Source organism: Ostrinia furnacalis, unplaced genomic scaffold (assembly GCF_004193835.3).
Source record: "Ostrinia furnacalis isolate ACB-3 unplaced genomic scaffold, ASM419383v2 OfSCF0895, whole genome shotgun sequence".
Lineage (NCBI taxonomy): Eukaryota > Metazoa > Arthropoda > Insecta > Lepidoptera > Crambidae > Ostrinia > Ostrinia furnacalis.
The window spans coordinates 24017-41311 of NW_021131134.1; the positions used below are offsets into that span (position 1 = coordinate 24017).

The 17295-nt window shown below is 38.9% G+C and overlaps 1 protein-coding gene across 5 annotated transcripts in view; it reads right to left on the reverse strand.

Annotated features, from left to right (window-relative positions):
- The window catches only part of alpha-Cat (catenin alpha), a 79601-nt gene continuing 62306 nt past the window's right edge, over positions 1 to 17295 (reverse strand). For 4 of the 5 annotated variants that reach the window (XM_028301268.1, XM_028301270.1, XM_028301271.1 and 1 more), the window contains 8 exons: positions 11259 to 11326; positions 10136 to 10317; positions 9079 to 9184; positions 8600 to 8734; positions 6652 to 6699; positions 4347 to 4463; positions 905 to 1070; positions 1 to 33 (listed from right to left, as the gene is read on the reverse strand). In XM_028301268.1, coding sequence (XP_028157069.1) covers positions 906 to 1070; positions 4347 to 4463; positions 6652 to 6699; positions 8600 to 8734; positions 9079 to 9184; positions 10136 to 10317; positions 11259 to 11326 — 821 coding nt within the window. In that variant the 3' untranslated portion in view covers positions 1 to 33; position 905. The remainder of the gene's footprint in view (positions 34 to 904; positions 1071 to 4346; positions 4464 to 6651; positions 6700 to 8599; positions 8735 to 9078; positions 9185 to 10135; positions 10318 to 11258; positions 11327 to 17295) is intronic. The other variant, XM_028301269.1, reaches the window with a different exon arrangement.

The following is a 17295-nucleotide window of genomic DNA, read 5'->3' on the forward strand; positions in this document are numbered from 1 at the left end:
TATTGTTTCGTAGTGCCATTTCTCCGGCAACACCTGTAAAGGAATAATTCCACAATAAAGAAAAATTCTAGTCGTTTTAACTATTTGTAAGTAACCTAGTAGTTAATAGTTTACGAAATTATCTTTTGACATTAATAAATACTAATAATATACAGCGTTACATAATTTATTTTATCGAAATGCTATTATATAAACTGTTAGCTTCGTCGAAACGTTACCATCTATTAACTTCGTCGAAGCGTCACGTAACTACCTTCGTCAAAGCGTTACATATCAATGTACATAAATAGCTTTGCTGGAGCGCTACATTATTAACTTCGTCGAACCGTTACATTCACATACCTTAAACGCTATAAGCGGATAGGTAATAAATGTATCTTTCTTCTTTCTTACTTGAGCATGCTCAGGCGAATGAGCGGCTCATTTGGAAGAGCCGCTCAAGTGGAGACGCCTGTGTCGAGTCTGAACCTGATTGCTCAGGCGTATTCACTTGCTCACTGAGCATGGTCAAAAGGCTTTAAATACTAACCCCCTTAATAATAAAACTTACACGCTCGTTGAACAGTGTTTTAAAGTGACGTTTAGTATGGAAATGTCATTTTAAAACAGTGTTCAACAACTGTGTAACTTTTTATTAGTAAGAGGGTAAATCTCTATCTACCCACGTACTTTAAACGCTCTCAGCCGGCTCTCTCTACATATCAATGTACACAACCAATAGCTTTGCTGGAGCGCTACATTATTGACTTCGTCGAACAGTTACATTCACGTACCTTAAACGCTCTCAACGCGGGAAGAACCTATATGCGAGCAGCGCAGGATCCGTTCATTGTGGAAAACCTTGGGGGAGGCCTTTGTCCAGCAGTGGACGTCATTTGGCTGAAACGACGAACTACCCACGTACCTTAAACGCTCTCAGCTGGGCTCTGGAACTCAGCCAGCGCGTGTATAGGACTCGGCTGCTTCTTCTGGCTCCCGCGGCGGACTTTAGCCCGCACTTCTTCAGGTTTCTCCGGCCGGATGAGCGGCTTCTTCTCAGGCGCTTTCATGCGCCACACCACTATGGGAGACTGGGGAAAGTTGAAGCGTTACATTGTGGTATGTTTGTATATTTTTTTACGAAACTAAATTTTTAATGACTTGAAAAAAAATGGAATTGCCTAAGGTAGAAACCCAACCCACGACTCTAAGGTTTACCCAATATCTAAGACCCAGTTTTTTGATTCGTACTTAAAATAACCAACAGTCAAATTTGACAGATGTCAAATGACAAGTGATTAAATATCAGAAAAAAACAACAATGGTTCGCTTGACTTTTGGTACATGTTTTAACTATTTGTTTACATTTTGTTAATATTTAACCATTAGTAGCAAAATTTAACAATTCGTTATTTTAACTAGGAATCAAAAAACTGGGCCTAAGTAGCTCAGTGAGTTTACGTCAAACGCATTCGATGTCTACTGCGTAAAAAATGACATTAAATGTATGACGGATTGTACAGCGCCCCTAGAGGAAACTTTCAAGAACTAAAATCTTCATATAAAGAGAATTATAAAGAGCTGTGGTTTTCTGAATAAAAAAAAATAAAAATAAAATATATTTTTTGAACTCTCTCGCTAGTGACGTTTGATGTAAACTCACGCTAAGCCCTCAGATGGTTGGAGCAGTCTCGCGGCAAGCGAAGGTTCGATTCCCACCGTAAGCAATTCAATTTTTACAAATTATTGAAAATGTTGCTTTAATAAAACGAAACAACGATGTTGATGCATTACAGAAACCTGTTCATTTGTATTTTGTGATTATGATAAACTACAAAGACGTAAAAGGTTTTCAATCGTGTTTTTTCATAAAAGTGACTACTTAAAACGATAAGTGATAATAACCCAACGATGTGTTTATTACAAAAAATAATAGTTATTAGTCTATCCAGTCAATATTATGCTTGAAATTTCTACGAACTAAAAATATACGCATCGAAGTGTGGAATTCATGTCATGTAAATAATATACTATACATAAAACTTAGATTTATGGAAACATGTATTTTTATAGTAATGTAATGTAGAAATAATGTAGAATACAGGGTGGAAACGATAAGTGATCTCACCCGATTATTTCTAAACTATACAAGATATCGAGAGGTGTAATATTATCAAGAGGTGAGAGCCATGACTGTGGCTGTGATGTGGTAGTACGAAAATGTATGGAAGCTTGAAACATTGAATTTTCGGACAGATCCTGTTTATTTTGTAGCCTATAATTAGTACCGTTAGAGAGCTCGTGAAGCACTATCAGGATCAGTAAATAGTTTTTCAATATCTTGTATAGTTTAGAAATAAACGAGTGAGACCACTTATCGTTTCCACCCTGTATGTTTAGTTGAGTTGGTTTACCCTAAATGAATAAAATGAACATCAAAACAGAAAAAAGATTGTCGTTCTTAAATTCTTGATCACTGTGCATAGTATCTACGTGTAATGCTTCGCAGCTAGTGTAAAAGCCATGCATGATACATTTAATACAAAAGTGATAACAATCTACCACTTACATAGTTCTGCTCCCGCGCGCATAGAAGCCAATCAAAATTGTATTATAATATGATTATAATCACAACTTAATGCCAATATAAGCTAAATAATAATCCAAACTCTATTTTATGCCACATAGTTAAATTTTCCTTTATTTTAAAGTTTAAAATTTTGTTAAGTGTCATAATTTTAATTTATGATTTCGAAGATGCAATCTGTAATTCATAAAGATAAAAGCCTTTCTTAAGGGAGGCACACATTAGAGCGTTAACTTAATGTAACATTTTCGTGTAATTGTAACGAACGCTGTAATTTTTCTTGGACAGAAAACTGTAATTTTTTTAAATAACAATTTGCTGAATTTCTTTTGCTTAGCTATTAGCAAAGCCTTGCCGAAGCTCTTTTTAAGCGTAAATATAATTTCTACGACTTAAGCCATTCAAAAATCAATTCATCATTTAGGATTCAATATTATTATTCATTCAATAATCAAGAGGCATTTACGTATTTAAAGCTTCACAGACCTGACGTCGAAATTGCTCACACCCGAATGACTCATCGTTAATTTTAATTAGCTAATGACAGGCCACTCTTCCCAAGGAGCGCCGGAGCACGATCTCTTTGTATCTAGCCGCTGCCAGCTGACCTTTATGCGCAAATTGTCAAATTCGCAAATTGTCAAATTCGCAAATTGCCAAATTCGCAAAATGTCAAATGCGAATCAAATAATTTTGCGAATTTGACGATTTGCAAATTTGGCAGATCGCGACCGCTTGACAATTTGAATTTGACAATTTGTGCATAAAGGTCAGCCACGGTAATAGTATCTATACAGTATTCTAACTCGGCCTTATTTTTGAAATAAATGTCAACAGCCGCGCGGAATGTCACGGTTATGACAACATGCGATAGGGCTACCCACCTACAGCCTATATAGAAATTGTATCTAGTTTTGTGAATGTATTTTGTGACTGTATTTTTTTTTATTTTGACCAACAAAATACTTTGTGAATGAAATAGGATAAAAATGCATATTGTTTTGTGATTAGTAGATTTAATTAATGATTGAATGATGATATGACTGACTTCACCATACCATTTGATGTTAACATGGGCTAGTGTCGGCTTATAAATCATTTTACCTAACACCCTGTATAAATAGAAACTTCTAATTATTTTTATTTAAAAAAGAGAGACTTACTGATTAAAAACAACACATCATCATCATCATCCGTTTATTACTGTTGGAACATTTGCGACACCCCCGACTTTTGCATGTCGAGCGCATACCGAGATTTGAATTTCGAAGGTAAGCTCGCGTTTCGTCCGTTTATATGAAGTTACAATACTGTATGATAGTATTACCGTGGGTCAGCTGACCCGGTCGCCATCGAACAGGGGGGGCGTTCTAACTACGTTTTCCGAGACGTATAACCTTTTCATTGTATCATGTAACGTTTTCGTATAATGTAACGTCGCAACGAACGATGTAATTTTTCTTGGATGGACAGACGTCCTCAACATGAAAGATGGCAGTGGCTGGATGAAATAAGCGGTAGATGTACTCGTCACAATCATTAAACGGAAAGTTAATCCTTTTATGAAATTATCAATTTCTCTGCCCAGTTTTTTTTAACTTTACTTTCCATAAGAACATTTCACAAAAGTATGGTCCTTCTCATGTTATAGCGTGACCAAGAGAAATAGTTTCTTTATAAAAGTATTTAAAAAAAACCGACATGCGCGCTTTAAAAACTTCATGGCATAGATCATAGTGGCCAATACCGCGGGCAAAGCTAGTATATAAAAAGCACTTACAGCAATGGTTCCCTGGCGGGTGTACTTGGTGGAGGCCACGTAGGAGGCTTTGACGGTCAGGACGACCGCGTTCATCAGGTTCTTGGCCGCTTGGATGAGAGACGTGGCACTGTCCAGCTGAAATATAACAATATTTATTTATTATTAGGATTTATGGCTGCTTTCCACGGAGACATTCCGATTATTGCAGGATCCCGTTTAGCAGTTATGTATAAGTAAGGCGGGTTTTAGAATCGCGCTGACCGCTCGCTGATCGTCGGCGCTGACAGATCAATATGTATGTAATTGAAGGGAACGTTCCTGAGTGACGCTGATCGCTCGGCGCCGACGCTTCATACATTTCTGCTGTCAGTGCTGACGGTCAGCGTGCGTCAGCGTGACTTTAAAACCAGCCTATGTGTTTTAATAGTAACATTCACGCGAACAGTGTCCCGCAAAAAAACGATTCGATTGAATTTGGACTTATACACACTTGTGTAATGATTTTAGAATTTATATTGTATTTTATACGATTATTGGTTACTTTTAAATAGTTATTGTAACAATTTTAGTATTTGTATTGTATTTTAGAAGAACCCAAAAACTCATTATTAAAATTAAAATACTTTATTTGATTACTTCCTGGGCATTTTGCAGACATTAGAATGATTTTAGAATTTATTTTGTGTTACATCCAAATATTTCATATTTATTATTTTAGATTTTTATTGTATACATTTTAGTATTTTAAATAATTCAAAAACAGCTTATTATGAAATAAGTATTGAATTTGACTAGTTCCGGGGCATGCCGTCGATAAGTCGTTTTGAACCGGTCGACTTTCACTGATGGAAGGGGAAGTTACCTTATCGCTGGCATGCCGCTGGACAGTCAGTTCGATTTGAGCGTTCAAAGCAAGAGGTACTATTAAGATGACGTCATAATGTCGGAATTGTGTAAATCAGTGATGTTGAATACAAGTTAGAACAACCTACAAGAGTGTTTCATTTCACTTGTGTTCACATAACAGTCCAGTCTTTGCGGAATCCTGCAAAACTGAACTGCCGTGGAAATGGGCCCTTTTATATGTTTTTTATAATTAAGAATTTCATTTTGAAGACATACACCAGATTACATTCACCTATACTTATAATAAATCTGTAGAGTCTGTCAATTCTGTACATGAAATATATTTTCAAAATAACTATCAGGGGGTGATTAGTGATCGATACTGATGCCGTCGCGTGTGCAGCCTTAATGGTTAAATTTGGAAGGGACGTAGCTTACGTACCGTAGAAGTGCACTAAGAAAGGAATTCCCGAAATTCCCATGGGAACGGGAATTAACGGGAAAATCCTTTTGTATGAAAAATCTAAACCGCTTAAGTTAGACGCTTGAAATTTGGCATGCAGGTACCTTAGTAAACTTAAAGCTTAGTTACAACAGGATATTGCAAAATTCCCACGGGAATGGGAGTTAGCGGGAAAAAACCTTTGTATGAAAAAATCTAAACCGCGTAAGATAGATGAAGGGGGTAAAACGGGATCCACGCGTACGAAGTCGCGGGCGGCCGCTAGTCACTAAATAAACAAACATCACCACAGCATTGAACGTCACTGATGCTTAAAGTAACCACCACCGATTTTATTACAAGGCCCACATTCTTAAATAAAAAAACATTCAAATATGAATTTACTCGGTAGAACTTTAATTTTGACGTTTGAAATTCACAATCACAAAAAAAACACACGAAACTCGATTCAATTGCAGTCATAGATTCTGTCCTATGATGTGACGCCACTATGCAATTGAATCCAGATATGAGCATCGTTCTGTAAGGCGCACCCTAGTACTTTCATAATGATTACTGTACTTATAGTTTTTAGTAAGTGAATGTGAAAAATTCAAATTTTTAGAAGATAAATAGGGTAAACTGCCAGTCATTGGACACTTAAAAAAGTTATTGGACAGTTATTTACTGAATGAAAAATAGCATTTCTATTTCAACAACTGAGATATTCCGACTGATGGAGATAAAAAGGCGTTTTTTTTTAAAGGAATGTTCATTGTATTTGAAGGAATATTCATTTTAAGAAAATTCAAGGGTTGTTTTGTCCAATGACTGGCAGCGTCCAATGACTGTCGGTTTACCCTACACACAAATGAAAAAAAATCAACCGAAAATGGATTAGATAGCGTCAGATAACTATCGGAAACCCTTTTTAAGATCTGAGACACATTGAATTTTGGTGAAATCGACAAAAAAAAGGACATACACAAGCCCACACCCTTCCCCCACTTAACCCAGTTATTGTGTTACTCTTACCCCACTAATCACGATGCCTGTACTTTGATTGTCCTCGTCTTTCCCTGCCTGATAGAAATGTTAATAGTCTACAGTTAATAGTGTTATACAGTGTGCAGCAATGTTATACAGTATGTAGCAATGTTATACGGTGTGTAAAGCCTGGTCTGTGAGCACGTAGAATTTTGTCCAATGATCCCAAGCTACCCATCCTTATCGCTCGCGCGTTATTATGTTGCTGTCGCGCTCGCACACTCACTGCGGCCACCCGTTGCACAGTCGCGACAGCAATATAATTACGCGCGAGCGATAAGGATGGGTAGCTTGGGATCATTGGACAAAATTCTACGTGCTCACAGACCAGGCTTTAGCAGTGTTATACAGTTTAGAAAAAAATTTTGGAGTTAAATACTGGTGTTATACACATTGTAGCAGTGTTACGCAGGTTATAGAAATGCTACGAGTATATACAGGATGGAATTTTGTAATGCCACCTGGAGGGAAAGTAAGTACCCTTAATACTGTAGATAGAAAATTTTACTCAAAGAAAACATTCCTTTATTTTTTAATAGAAAGAGAACTGCATTCAAAGATTTTCAAAAATAAAGGAATGTTTTCTTTGAGAAAAAAAATCTATCTACAATATTAAGAGTACTTTTCCTCCAGGTGGTATTACAAAATTCCATCCTGTATTATACAGTTTAAAAAAGGTATTTAGGTTAATAATAATGTTAAATGTTATACAGTGTGTAGCAGTGTTATACAGGTTATATTAATGTTATTATATTAATTAGTATCATCACCAGGCCATACAGTTTCTACCGCAGGAGTACAATCCTCTCTAAGTGTGGATTGGAACGTACGGAGTGAGGCTGATGATGTATTCCGCGGTGTAGTGGTGAGACCACTTGCTTCAGATACTTCAGATTAGGGATGTTATGGATATTATGTTTATGGATACGGTTACGGATATAGGAATAATATTATACTGGTTTCGGTTACGGTTACGGATATCTGTGCTTTAGAATGCAATTTGCAATAGTTGTCCAACACGTTCATTCATGGCCGCACACTTCTTACATCGAATAAAAAGTAATTAAAAATAAAAATTGATACTAGATGGTATTATAAAGATAAATCAGGCTGTTATGCCTTTACGTATAAAGCTATACAAAAAAACAATTTAAACTGCCTACATCCGAAACTATCCGAAACTTTTGAATCGTTTACGGTTTCGGATATTTTTTATTTCAGATATCCGAAAGTTTCGGTTACGCATATCCATAACATCCCTGCTTCAGATGATGATAATGATGATGACACTTACCCCTGCGCTGACATCTACCTTACGCACACGTCACCGCGCCTACAAACCTGCAACGCGGTAACAGTTCTCTGGCTAACTGAGTATATTTTAGAGAACCGAAATGGTAATAACTGGACCTTGGTCCCCGAGCACAGCACCCATCCATCTTAGCTTCCTTTTCGTGGTATCCTCAAATCCTATAATGATGATGATCTTTCTTCTTATCGTGTCGGCAACAAACCTACACAGTGTCAGCCCAAAACTCCGCTACAAGAGTGGCGTTGTCAGCAGCATTCATTAAATCCTGCGTGTAGTTTCTCGGGCACTCAGGGCACATCATGTGCTTCATCGACTGGAGAACATCTATATCTGGTGGCAGTATAGACCAGGGTTTCCCAATTTTTTTTTGCCAAGGAACCCTAATTGATTATACTTTTCCTAGCGGAACCCCCGTACTACTCGCCCGCATGCCCTGCCCCTCCCTTGTGCGTAAACAAGTCGGTGCGAGCGAACAACGTCGGTCATGAAACGTGGGATGATATTTTTTACGGAACCCTTGCGTCCTTTCCACGGAACCCCAGGGTTCCGCGGACCACCATTCGGGAACCGCTGGTATAGACTGTTGTTGATGATGATGATGATGATGACGATAGTATCACTTACCCCGCTCACGATGAGCTCGCCGGATATGTTTTGCACATCAGCCTTGACCTTGCTGGTGATTTGTATCTGATGGCAGTACAGGGCGATGCGTTGGAGGTAGGCAAGCAAGTCTTGCTTCGTTGACGATTCGGGACACTGGAGGAGAGAATAATATTGTGGGTTTATACAAGGTGTCCCAGAATGGGTGAATCAAACTGATAGGGTAGGTAGCTCTACTAATGTACTATCCCTAAAAAATATGAAATAAAATAAAGCGCATAAGGACACAAACAAAAATTTTTTTGAAAAAGTGAAAATAAATCAGCTTTGCTCAGTATCTGGCTATAATTGCTGCGTTTGGAGTTGATTTGTACTTTTTTCTTACTAATATTAATTGTACATGATGGCTTCGTTTATCTATAAACAAACTTTTGAAAATAATGACTAGATTTCGAGTTTAGAGAACTTTCGGATGACAGTAGTATTAGCAGTGTACCCACCTGTTCAGCGATTTCCCTGGTGAGCTTGTCAAGCTTGGTGCCAGCTTCGGAGATCTTTTTGGCGGCGTTGATGACGTCCATCGTGGTTTTGAGTGGACCGCGGCCTCTGTGGATAATTTAAAATCGTTTATTATGTACTACTAGCTTTTGCCCGCGGCTTCACCCGCGTGAAATTTAGTTGGTCACAGATCGTCATAAATTATAGCCTATATGTTATTCTGGGTTATAAACAATAATACTGTAAAGTTTCGTCAAAATCCGATCAGTAGTTTTTGCGTGAAAGAGTAACAAACATCCAGACATCCAAACTTTCGCATTTATAATATTAGTTATGAACTATAAGTACCTAATGCAAATGAATAATCATTTATTATTTCAACTAAAAGAGGTCCAATGATGGACAAAGGCTTTTCATAAGGATTTACACAAGGACTCCTCCGGGGCTCTAAACTAGGACCAGTAATGTAGTAAGGGGTCCCTCAAGGCTCTTTAATGGGACCAGTACATACTATAGTCACGTTTTCCCCAAGGCTCTATAATAGGAACCCAGACTGGAAACTGAGACTAAAGATTTACCTAATGCTTAGAGAGGGCTACATTGAGATTAGTATTATGAACAGGGGTTCCCCAAGGCTATTTATTGGGTCCACAGGGGCTCCCCAAGGTTCTGCACTGAGACCACAGGGGTTTCCCAAGGTTCTATATTGGGCACACAGGGTTCCCCAAGGCACTATACTGGGACCACAGGGTTTCCTCAAGGCTCAATACTGTGACCACAGGGGTTCTTCAAGGGTCTGCACTGGAACCACAAGGGGTTCATCAGGGGTCTACACTAGGACCACAGGGGTTCGTCAAGGCTCAATACTGTGATCACAGGGGTTCTTCAAGGGTCTACACTGGGACCACAGGGGTTCTTCAAGGGTCTACACTGAGCCTACAGGGGTTCCCCAAGATAGTATACTGGTACCACAGGGGTCCCCCAAGGCTCTACACTAGGACCACTACTATAGCCAGGGGTTGCCCAAGGCTCTACACTGAGTCCAAAAGGATACCTTACCTCGTAAAGTCGGTCATCTCCAGCATAATCATGCACATGTGCTTGGCCAGCATGATGATGTCGTTGCCGGCGTCGTCCCACTTGGCCACCTCGTTGTCGAACGTCATCTTCTCGCGGCGGAACAGCTCCACTTGTTGGAGGATCTTGCGTTTGTCTTCTTCTGTCATCTTACGCATGGCTTCCTGTGGGATGCGTTATAGAATTTTAGAAGCAAGTTTTTTTATTACACGACATAATACTGAGTATGTGACCTTTTTAGAACTTTCAATTTAAGATGCATATATGTGATTTATGTAACTACACTCGACATAAAAAAAAATCGCACCTGCCGCGACAAGCACTTTCAAACGTATGCATCCTCACTTCCCACCAATATTGGCACCATTTAAAAGCCTAGTTGTACACTTCATTTCATTAAAGAAATAAACTGATTTGATTTGATTTGAAAAGGATTTTACCCCAAAAATGTGTCTTTAGAAGGATCCAGAGGCACTTCTTCAAAAAATAGGTAGTTACGCTTGAGCCAACTTTTATGGCTATAAAACTGTGTTGGGATTATTCGCTATCCATCTGTTAAAGAGGGCACGTGTGATCATTTTTTGGTTTTATAACCATAAAATTTGGTCTAATTGATCCCAGAGGTGAGCCCAAAGTGAGGTCTTTTTTCAAGTCACACTTATGGCATATGTTAATCATTTATTAAGAAATTAAATGTGTTTTTCTTTAAGGATATTTATTGGGCTTTCAAATAACACCAATATTGTTGGGGCACCATGATTGTGTCAGAAGAAAATCTTTAAAATTCGCGTCGCGGAAGGTGCGGTTTATTTGATGTTGAGTATATTTAGTTCATTCTTTTCTGCAGTTGGTTTATTTTTTTTTAAACAAAGATGTTTGTTTGGTTCAGTCAGCATCAAATATTTCGTGACACAAAGTAACCAAGAAGTTTCCAACACGTCTTTGTTACATTTGGTATTAAGGTTGTGTTATCAACTTTTTGGCCATTTTGGGTGTCACAATTTATGACCCTACCAAATGACAAATTGAATTATAAAACTTTGTGATTAACGTCTGAAATAAAATCTTATACTCAACGAAATTTCATTAGCGAACAGCAACTTACCCTAGCGTTGGTGATGCCACTGATATCCGGGTACTCGTCCACGCCATGCTCGCCCGTGTGCGCCGACGCTGACACACAAAATTAACGATTAGAACTCCGCCACAAAAGGCTCGGCCAAACCAACGCGATCAGCCTGCGCGATTCCGATGGCGATCAATGCGTTTAGTGCTTCAACCACACCAATGCGTGCAGCCTTTATGCGCAAATTGTCAAGCGGTCGCAATCTGACAAATTCGCAAATGTCAAGTTTTTATAATGTCCAGCTGTTTAGGTTTAATAATAAAAGTCAAGTAATTAATTGGCAGATCTTTTAATAATTAAAATGTTAAGGTATTTTTTAATATGAAATCATAAAACCGTAATAAAAAATAACAACAAAATGTTTTTTAGTTATTTTTATACCTAACTTCAAATTGAACATCTTTGATCTTTTAACTTTGGTTTATGTTTTGTTGATTTGATATAACATGAAAATATTAGGATTTTGATTTTGTTGAACACTTGACATTTTGCGAATTTAACAATTTGCGCATAAAGGGCGTGCAGATCACCATAGCCGGCGCGATCAAAGGCCAATGACAGGTCGCGTGAACTGTCAAGGGTCGCGCGACATGTGATTGGCCTATGATCGCGTCGGCGATCTTCACGCGTTGGTGTGGTTGAAGCTTAAGTCTGATCGCCATCGTGCACGCGTTGCTTTGGCCGAACCTTTAGTCTCTGCAGACTTAGCATTTGACGATTGAAGCTTTGCCACTAACGCCCGTTTCCCATATTCAATCCTTGTCAAAATCCGGATTTCAACTGTCAAAATTTGAATCTATTTTCGGTCAAATATCCATAATTTTTGATACGGTTACACTTTTATATTGTCTCCTTTAAAACAAAATGAAAATCTAAAACCGTGTCAATTTTGACTACATATTGAAATTATTTAGATTAGGATTGAATATAGAAAACCAGCATAAGAGTCTCATGCCCGTTTTTACCATCTCAAAAATTAGGGATTAATGGTGAAAACGGGCATCAGACTACAGATTTTTGCCGGCCAATAGTTTGGGCAGCTTCTAATTTCTACAAGGAATCGGCCGATACCAAATCCGGGTAATGTGTACATTTGCATACATATTCATACTGACTAACAGCCCGACCAAACTATCGGCCGATATAAAGTCTGTATTCTGTAGACTATTGTGTTGTTCTTACTAACATGTCGACGTACCTACTACAAATTGACTCAGTTTCTGCAATGGATTTTTTGTGACTGACATTACTTCATTTCCACAATATCTTAGAATATCTTTAATACTTTTAAGTCGAGTCGATTTGTAGTACCAGAGTAAGTACAAATGAGTAGGTCATCTTCATAGAAACGCCCGAGCGCGGTTTGCACTGACAAAATTCAGCGCACCTCACCGCAGTAGCGGCGTAAGGGGGGGGCGGTGGGGGCGGTCCGCCCCGGGTGCCAAGCATCAGGGGGTGACAAAGTCGCGCAGATTAGTACTCACTGACGCATCTGCATGGCAAGGACGGTCGTGATGTCATGACAGGGGGGGTGCCTTAAGCTAAAATTATATTATGAGGGCGGTCCGCCCCGGGTGCCAAGCATCAGGGGGTGACAAAGTCGCGCAGATTAGTACTCACTGACGCATCTGCATGGCAAGGACGGTCGTGATGTCATGACAGGGGGGGTGCCTTAAGCTAAAATTATATTATGACGGGGGGGGGGCGCCCCGGGTGCCAACCTATGCTACGCCGCCACTGCCTCACCGCTAAATATCCCCGCTAAATTTTGTCAGTGTGTGCGTGCGCGCCGCATACGTGTTGGCGCGCGCTCACATACAAACCGAGCTATGTGCGTAGATACTAGGGTTTCTGATTTCTCGACCTATTTATTTTCTCGAGTTTCGAGAATTCTCGAGGCCAAAGTCTCGAGTTTTCTCGGGTCTCGAGTCTTTTAATGAAAACTGCTGAAATCGGTTGAAATTTAATAAAAAAACAGGTTTTTTTTAATCTAATATACCTACTTTTATGCACAAGAATCAATATTAGAATTTAGTACCACTTATTTTGGTAAGGAAATAAACAAAAAATAAAATCTTTCATAATTAATACTTACTAATAATCATAACAAAAGTCATAAAGTCACGTGTACTTTAAGGATAAATAACAATAAAAATCTGGAGCTACAATTGAATCACTTGTTTTCTAAAGAACACAAGTCCAAATAGCAAAAATAAATAAATACATTTTCAATTTTTTTTAGACTTTAGTCGATACTACGCTTCCACGCAATCTATGCACATGTCGTGGCAGCTTTTAACTAAGGCTACACTATAAACACGTATTGTTTTCAATGTTTTTTCCAGTTAATGGTGTGTCTTGTTAGCTGTTCTTAAATAAATAAATAAATAGTTTAGTTTCGATTGAGATCACTTTTAAATCAAATCAGTTAAACTTGATTACTTGCAAATCAAATCAGTTAAAAAAAGAAAGACTAGGCCAGTCTAAAAGCAACGTTGACCTATTAAATAATCAAAAACTTACTTTTGTCTAAGAAAATAGGCTTTCAAGAATATTAAAGCTTCAAAATCGAAACTCGAGAATTCTCTAGCTCCGGTAATTTTTTTCTCGTCTCGAATGAAGCCATATTTCTCGAGTTTTCTCGAGTTCGAGAAAGCTCGAGCAGAAACCCTAGTAGATACGCTGGCCATGCACTTAAAGAAGTAGGAAGCAGTTAGTAAAATATGAAATGAAAAATTAGTTTTAAAAAGCATGCTCTTACAGATGTAACATTGAGACGGAAAGACAAATAACAATACATATTACGTTAAAATCTATGTAGCAATAAATTAATTTCGCCTATTTCATATCTCATAAATCAACGCGAAAAGTGCATAGTAATTAACGCCTGTATTTACAAACGATGCTTGCTTAAGTGAAGCAGCAAATCGAACGCACAGCGTTGAATAGAGCTCTGTGATTGGTTCGTGTGACCCTGTGCTTCCACGCGCACTGTGAGACCTCATAGTAATGTTTGTGAATAGGCGTTAATATAATTCCGTCTCAAATTACACCTAAACACTTAAATTGGTGTTATTTTCCACAAGTGATGTGTTTAATATTAATTATGCTGAATAACGAAGAACCAGCCGCTTATTATTTAGGTATTCACACGCACCGGATCCACACAAGGATACAATGTAGTGAAAACTAGTTCATTTGCCACAAAGAGTTTTTAAGTTTTTCACACTAGCAATCTATACTAATATTATTAATGCGAAAGTAACTCTGTCTGTCTCTCTTTCACGCCAAAACCACTGAACCGATTTTGATGAAATTTGGCATAGAGATAGTTTGAGTCCCGGGAAAGGACATAGGATAGTTTTTAATTTTATCCCGGTTCTTGAAACAGGAACGCGCGTGATAAAGTTTTTCTGTGAAAGACAAAATTCCACGCGGGCGAAGCCGCTAGCGAAAAGCTAGTTTGTCATAAAGCATAAAAAATTAAAACTAAAACACTAATATTATCAAGAGGAAAGATTTCATTGTTTGTATTGAATAGACTCCAAAACTAATGGACCGATTTGAAAAATCTTTTACCATATATCCTACATTATTTCTCATGAAGATAGGTACGATGTTCGCCATGTCAGCTAGTAAAAACTAAACATGAGAAACGACAAAAATAAATAACATTGTAAAGTTTATAAACACTGCTGAAAATTAACAAAATTTGTCTTATTTTTTGCATTTTATTTCGTTTATTGGTTAACTTTGTTTAAAAAATAAAACTAACTAGAAAGATAGCTAGTGTGAAAAGACTCTCAAGTATTCTGAAACGACGCTTAAAACTCTATGAATATAGTATTAAGAGTTGTTTCAGAGTAAAAGCAAGGCAGAAGTCAAATCTAGTAAGATAAAAAAAAGCCTCAGTCAAGTCAGTCACATTGTCCAAGTCAAATCATTATCCGAAGTTAGCTTCAAATAATCCAAAGCAAAGTCCACACTATCCAGAGTGCAAATTCAACTCCAAAGCGTCCAAAGTCAATTATTAAGTGTCCAAAGCATCCAAAGACAACTCTCAAAGCGTATAAAGCATCCAGAGTCAACTCCAAAGTGTCCAAAGTCAAGTCCCAAGTGTCCAAAGTCACCTACAAAGCGTCCAAAGTCAACTCACAAGTATCTAAAGCGTCCAAAGTGAACCTTAAAGTCAATCTCCAAGCGTCCAAAGTCATCTTAATACTCAAAGTGACCTCCCAGTGCCCAAAGTCAACTTAAAAGTGTCCAAAGTCAACGCCAGTGTCAAAAACACCCAAAATCAAGTCCAAAGCGTCCAAAGTCAACTCCAAAATGACCTCCAAAGCGTTCAAAGTCAATTCCTAAGTGTCTTAAGTCAACTCCCAAGAGTCCAAAGCATCCAAAGTACACTCTGAAGTGTCCAAAGCATCCAAAGTCAACACTGAAGTGTTCAAAGTGACCTCCAAACCGTCCAAAATGAGCTCCAAAGCGTTCAAAGTCGGTAGTCGGTATCTAGTCGGTCGGTACTCACATCGGCTAAAGTCAACTCTAAAGTGTCCCAAAGTCAACTCCCAAAGTATTTAAAGTGCTCAAAGTCACATCCAAACCGTCCAAAGTCAACTCCCAAGTGTCTGAAGTGTCCAACGTCACCTCCAAAGCATCCAAAGTCAACTCCAAAGTAACAAGTGTCCAAAGTTACCTAAAAAAGTGTCTAAAGTCAATCCCCAAGCTTCCAAAGTCAATCCCAAGAGTCTAAAGTAATCTTAAGGGTCCAAAGTCACCTTTAAAGTGTCTAAATTCAATCCCTAAGCGTCTAAAGTGACCCCCAAAGCGTCCAGTCGGTACTCACAGCGGCTGCGTGTCTCCACCGTCATGTCCTCGACGGGCTCAAACTCGGTGTCGGTGTCGAGTTCGTCGCTGCTCTACACAATTATTATGACGTCACAACACACGCGGACGCGAGGGCTGTGGTGACGTCACGCGCGGCGCGGACCGAGTGCACAAGGACCAATAGTCACTCTTATAGTAGCTCAAGTAAACCATCAGTCTAAAGTCAACCTTCAAAGTATTTAAAGTTAACTCGCAAGTGTCAAAAGTGTCCAAAGTCAACATCATGCTAAAGAAAGTTTTTAAAGTCAACCTCACTATAGAGTGAGGTGGCGAGATTGGATAGCCAAAGCATCTCAAGTCACCTCCAGTGACCAGTCAATTACAAAACGTCCAAAGTCATCTATTCTATAGTACCCAAAGTGACCTCCAGAGCGTCAAAAGTGACTCCAAAGCATCCAATGTACACTCTGAAGTGTCCAAAGCAACCAAAGTCATCTCCAAACCGTCCAAAGTCACCTCCAAAGTGCTCAAAGTCAACTTAAAAGTGTCTTAAGTCACTCTCCAAGCGTCCAAAGTCATCAAAGTGACCTCCAAAGCGTCCAAAATGACCTCCAAAGCGTTCAAAGTCGTTAGTCGGTAGTCGGTCGGTACTCACAGCGGCTGCGTGTCTCCACGGTCATGTCCAAAGCATCCAAAGTCAACTCTAAAGTGTCCCAAAGTCAACTCCCAAAGTATTTAAAGTGCTCAAAGTCACATCCAAACCGTCCAAAGTCAACTCCCAAGTGTCTGAAGTGTCCAACGTCACCTCCAAAGCATCCAAAGTCAACCCCAAAGTAACAAGTGTCCAAAGTTACCTAAAAAAGTGTCTAAAGTCAATCCCCAAGCTTCCAAAGTCAATCCCAAGAGTCTAAAGTAATCTTAAGTGTTCAAAATGGAGGGACAAAGCGTCCAAAGTTGATTCTAAAGTGTCTTAAGTCAACTCCCAATTGTCCAAAGTGTCCAAAGCGTCCAAAATGACCTCCAAAGCGTTTAAAGTCGGCAGTCGGTAGTCGGTCGGTACTCACATCGGCTGCGTGTCTCCACCGTCATGTCCTCGACGGGCTCAAACTCGGTGTCGGTGTCGAGCTCGTCGCTGCTCTACACAATTATTATGACGTCACAACACGCGCGGACGCGAGGGCTGCAGTGA